General features: G+C 55.9%; 1 protein-coding gene across 1 annotated transcript in view; it reads left to right on the forward strand.

The window, feature by feature from the left end:
• The window catches only part of Macrod1 (mono-ADP ribosylhydrolase 1), a 143,788-nt gene that overhangs the window by 129,601 nt on the left and 8,473 nt on the right, over positions 1-5,714 (forward strand). The window contains exon 4 of the mRNA XM_021151365.2: positions 899-928. Coding sequence (XP_021007024.1) covers positions 899-928 — 30 coding nt within the window. The remainder of the gene's footprint in view (positions 1-898; positions 929-5,714) is intronic.

A 5,714-nucleotide genomic window follows, 5' to 3' on the forward strand; every position in this document is an offset into this window, starting at 1 on the left:
AAAAAAAAAAAAAAAAAAGTGTGTGCCACTGTGCCCCATGAGCAGTTCCTTCTTGGTGGCCTCCAACTGTGTTACTAGGCAGCCTGTGGGCCATGAGGGTCAGGACCATGCTGCCCTGGCCTTCCCATACCTATGCTGAAGGCTGGGCACTTCTGGGTCTCAAGAAACTCTGTGAAGGAGAGCAGGGAGAGTACAGGCCAGGAGTAAACACCCATAATTCCAACACTTGGAAGTGGAGGCAGGAGCTCTACAAAGCCATCCCCTGCTACATAGTGAACTGAAGCCAGTCTAGAATTCAGGAAACTCTGTCTTTAAAAAATAAAGGGGGTGAGGCTGGGCAGTGGGGGCACGAGCCTTTAATCCCAGCGAAGGCAGGTGGATCTCTGAGTTCAAGGCCAGCCTGGTCCACAAAGAGAGTTTCAGGACAGCCAGGGCTACACAGAGAAATCCTATATCAGAAAAAAAGCGGAGTGTGGCGGGGGGGGGGGGGGAGAGCAGAGGGCATCAAGATTGTTCAGTGAGCAAAGGCGTCTGCCACTAAGCCTGAAGTCCAACCACGGGATCCACTTTGTGGAAGGGGAGAACCAACTCCTGCCAGTTGTCCTCTGACCTGCACATACCTGCTGTAACCCTGTGTACTGCTACTTCTGGGTGGTCAGGGTGGCCTTCCTTGTGCCCACTTCCTGATCCCCTATAAGCCCAGGCCCCGTTAGGAGCTCCCCAACACCCATCATTGGCTCTTGCACAAAGGGCTTGGGTATCCTATACCCAGAGTCTCAGACCCAGGCTCCCTGCTCCCAGCTGCCTGACTGTCCCTCTACCCCATGTAGCTGCCTTTGACCCCTCCCGCACTGCACTAACCTGACTTTGTCTCTCTCTCTCTGTCTCTGTCTTGCAGCCAACAGCTCCCTGCTTGGAGGCGGAGGGGGTGAGTACCAGACCTTCCTGAGTCTCCTATAAGGGTGGAGTGGGGGTGGGGCATGGGTCTCCTGTTTCCTTCTTCAGGTCCCTACAATTTCAGTCAGTCCCCTCTGGTGTATTCATTGATAAAGCTAGAGGCCTGGCTCCTTTGTAGGGTAACCTCCCCACCCCCACTCCCCACACACCTGAACTCAAGCCACCCTCCCAGCTTGTACCTGAACACGCTGGACCTGGGGGCTGGTAGACAAAGCCTCACTCTGTGCCTGATGCCTGCTGGACCTTTGAAAGCTCCTTGCTAATTGTTCTCAGCTTTTCCACTGTCTCTGCACCTTATCCATCTTGGCACTCAAAAACCCCAGGTGTCTGCCAGGTAGTATCTCAGACCAGCGCGCTACAGCACCAGGTAGGGAACGGGTGAGTGACAAGGGGACAAAGGCCAGTGCAGCAGGTGCCTTGAGAGGGGCAGCCCTGTGGCCCCACATCTGCCTCAACCAACCTCCCACCACCCACTCAGCCCCTCAGCCCCCAGCTGCTGGGCAGCCACTGTCTGCGCAGCGGCGGCAGGATGATTGGTGAGCCACGGTGCAGGGGTTAATGCGCCGCGGGATAAATCCCGGGGGCCATGTTTACGGCAGCGGTGGCGGGGCCCAGGCCAGGTTTTAAAAGGGGGAAAAATAAAAGGGGCAGCGAAGGTCAGGAATAAATAAGCACGCACTAAGAGCTGTCGGTGACCAGCCAGGATGCAGGGGGCTGTTTGTAGCTGAGGATGCCTTCCTTCCCTCCCCACTCTCCTCTAGCTGTCCCCGTGGAGGTCACCGCTTCCCAGGATGGGGGTTCGGTGCCCATGGATAGGCCCTTGGGGGCCTCTTTGCAAGCCTGACCTTTAAGAGGAACAGGCTCCTCTGTGGTTGGTGACCCTTCCCACACCTATTCATTCCTCACTCGGTGCTCTCTTGTGTGCACAGGGCTGAGAGCTGGATGCTGACAGACCAGCCAGGACAGGGTAGTGGGAGGTCCCAGGTACATCAGGGCTCAGCATGAACACCGGGAAAATTTCAGGAAGGAAGGTGGGGCATGGACTGGTGAGGAGAGGTGGGAAGAGTGTCCTGAGTGGAGGGAACAGACAGAGATGAAGGGAGCAGGGTATTGAAGAGCCTCAGCTGGCCAGAGGCCTCAGATCCCAGCCCAGAGACATGAAGAGCAACAAGAACAGAAACCTTGGGAGGAGCTAGGGCTTTAGCATTTCCTCTAGGGAAGGCAGAGATGAAGGACGCATGTAGGCTTTCCAGCTTGCTATTCTGTAGCCCTGGCTGTCCCGGTGTACTTCTTATTCCAACTATCATACTAGCCTGCACAGCAAGACTGTTCTGTTGTTGTTGTTGTTGTTGTTGTTGTTGTTTGGTTGGTTGGTTTGGGTTTTTTGGTTTTTCAGTTTTTCGAGACAGGGTTTCTCTGTGTAGCCCTGGCTGTCCTGGAACTCACTCTGTAGACCAGGCTGGCTTCGAACTCAGAAATCCGCCTGCCTCTGCCTCCCGAGTGCTGGGATTAAAGGCGTGCGCCATCACACCCTGCTCCAGCTTGCCATTCTTGACCCACTCAAAACCCTCACGTCAATGAGAATCCCATCTAAGGCCCTCACTGTGGCTCAGAAGGACCAGCCACCTCTCAGCCTCCCTGCTCTCCAGGCCTTCCCCACAACCACACCTGCCTCCCTGCACTGGGTTAGGTGCACTCGCCTCAGGGCCTGGGTACTGCGGGTGGCAGGAGAAGCACACTCTTGCCTTAGGGAGCCCTGCACCGGCTGTTCCTTCCATGTGTGTGTGTGTGTGCGGGGGGGGGGGGGGGGGGGGGGGGGGGAGGGGATGTGCTTTTCCCGAGGATATCATCCTCTCTTACAAGCCTTTACTTGAATACAGGTTTCCCAGAGGGACCCACCCTGAGTACTGGCTGAGGCTGCAGCCTGCAGCCTTCACCCTGGCTCTCACTCCGCGGTAGTTGTTTTCTAAGAACCATCCCACTTCTACCATGTGACAATTCCTTATCACTACCGTCACTACCTTCTGTCTGTCCCTCAGAAGGAAAGGAATCGCCAGGATATGGGCCTGGACACTCTCCCATGAAGGGAGGGACTCGCCCCTGAGGGTAGCAGGCAGAAGTAGGCTGGGCAGAGGGGTGGCTTGCAGGCATCCTGGTGCTGCCTTAAGCCATGGGGTGCTCTGGCTCCCTTTTCAGCCTTAGAGGTGCAGGGAGGCTGGGTGATGAGGAGATGGGTGGAGCAGTGACCCTGGAGGAAGTCTGGCCTTTCATCTAAATGCAGCTAAGATTTATGGAGCCTCTGCGGCTAGGCCTGGGATACAGCCCTGCTAATGAAATTGGAGCAGGTGGAGGTGCAGGACAGGGCTGTGGAAGGAGGAGGTAGAGCCTGGCGGGCCTGGCATCTGAAGTTGAAATGCAGCCTGCCAGCTACGGGGACATACCCCTTCACATAGGACACATCTGTCACCCCACCACCAACCCTGACCCCAGGAAGACCCTGGGACCGCTCGTGGGGACCTGAAGTTCTTCCTGTAAGAGCTCAGGTCTCTACCTGCCCTTATCTGTCCTCCTCTCAGGATGGCCTTGTCCTGTCAGCCACAGACCAGCAGACATGCTACCAAGCTCTTGTCCCTAGCTCTGGGCCCTCAGACTATACAGTGCTCAGTGCTCTACCACCAGGATGTCTTTCCTGAGAAGGCCAGGACCTAGGACACTGAGCTCGGGAGCCCCTCACGGTGACCTCTGCTCTGCTAGCACAAGTGGAGCAGACTCTATGCTCTCCGTGTGTCTGCCCAGGGCTGAGGGTCGGTGGGTACTCAGGACTTTGCTCTACAGTCAAGTGACCCAATTTAGAAGTAGGTTTCTCAAGCAAAGGATGCTGGGACTTGGGCCTTGAAGATTGAATAGGAGTTTAGCAGGCTAGCAGGATGGAGAGATATGAGGGACGATGACCTGATGGCCTAGGGAAGTCCTAGTCTCCTGGTGGAGCTGGTGACTACCTGGGCCACTCTCTTCCCATGCCTCTGCCCTATCTCCCCGTGGAAAGCCAGTTATTGGCTCAATTAAAAGATGTCTGAAACACTCTCCTATTGTATGGTAAGGAGGGAGGCGGGTCCTAAATCAGGATAGGGATCGACAAGGCCCAAGCGCCTCAACTGTTTATTAGCGCTGAGATGTTTACTTGGCGATGAGGAGCCGGCTTTCTCGGGGAGATTTGTGCGTTCTTTTTCAATTACCCCTCGTCTTTCTCTGCCACTTTTGCACTAAAGGGATAATAAATGTATCGGAGCGTTTCAATTATTCATCTAAATCATGACTGCGCCTGCCATGGCCAAGTCTTAGTGACAGATTAATTCAGGGCCGCCGCCTCTGCCGCCATGGCTGCCATCTCTGCCCCAGCCAACCAGCGCCCCAAAGGGCCAACACTGGGAGCCAGCGCAGTTGGGGTCAGACAGGTCCTTGGCAGGAGGGCAAGACAGGCTGGGAAGGGGGAAGGAGCCCTTGTCCTCACCTTCTTCCCCTGCTTGGGCCTCACAAGTTACCAGCCCCCCATGAAGCTACAGGAAATGAGGATCTACCTACCTGTTCACACATGAGCTCCCCCCCCCCCCCCCCCCCTGCACTGCCTCACCCCTACAGCCATATCCCAGCACCACATGCTGGGAGAGGCCAGGATGGTAGTGCATCCCTTCCAGCCATCCCGGGACCTTTGTACCTGCTGCTGCTCCTCCGCCCTCCTGCCCAGAGTCCTACCTGACAATAGTCTCTCCTGCTGGCCACACCCCAAAGTCTAGGGATGGAGAGCCTAGTACATGTCAGCTCTATCTTGAACCATCCTCAGTATTCTGTCACCCTTGACAACTATTCAAGATCTGTCTGCCCCCATGTGCACCATCTGGACCACTGATGGCACAGGCACAGGTGGACAGCACGTGTTGGGAGCACACTTGTCAACTGCCGCTGTGCTCGGCCATAGCCTCATACTTGTGTGTGCAGCCCGTGTCCTCTCCCCTCACTCAGGATATATATGAGCACACTGTCGCAAGCTCACACTTCAGCGGCTCGCCGGGCCTCTCAGGGGCTCCTTTCTATCTGCCTCGATCTCTGTCCCTTTCTAACTACTCTTGCCCCCTTTGGATCACCATCCTTTTCTACCGCCCTTCCCTCTGCTTTCTCTTTCCCCCCCCCCCCCCCCCCCCGTTTCCTTTGTTTCTTTGAGGCTTAGCAAGGCCTTTGAGTATGGGACCCCAGCCTGGCCTTCCTGTCAGTTCTTTGCAAGCAGCTAGCTGCCATCACTGCTGCTAATCTGTGATTGCTTCCGTGGCCTCTGGGAAAGCTGGCACTGCTGCCCTGATGAATGGTAGCCTGACTCAGTGGAGAACTTAACCTCTACAGCCTATGGGCTGCGGTTGGTCGGTGCTCCAGTGCTCCAGCAGCCAGGGTGTGTGAGGTTGCCCCACCCCTCTTTGGCCACCTGTGGGACTCAAAAGCAGCAGGTAGCTCGAGAACTCCCAAGAGCCAGGAAACTTGCTGGACTCAGTGTTGAGCCTGAGCCTATCTGCAGGAGTAGGGGTGCATCTTTAGCACAGAGAGGGACCCTCAAAAATGGCTACGTGCGGGGGGCTGGAGAGATGGCTCAGTGGTTAAGAGGTCCTGTGTTCAGTTGCCAACAGCCACATGGTGGCTCACAACCATCTGTAATTGAGTCTAATGCTCTCTTCTGGTGTGTCTGAAGACAGTGAGAGTGTACTCACACA

This window comes from Mus caroli, chromosome 19 (assembly GCF_900094665.2).
Source record: "Mus caroli chromosome 19, CAROLI_EIJ_v1.1, whole genome shotgun sequence".
In the NCBI taxonomy this organism is placed as follows: Eukaryota; Metazoa; Chordata; class Mammalia; order Rodentia; family Muridae; genus Mus; species Mus caroli.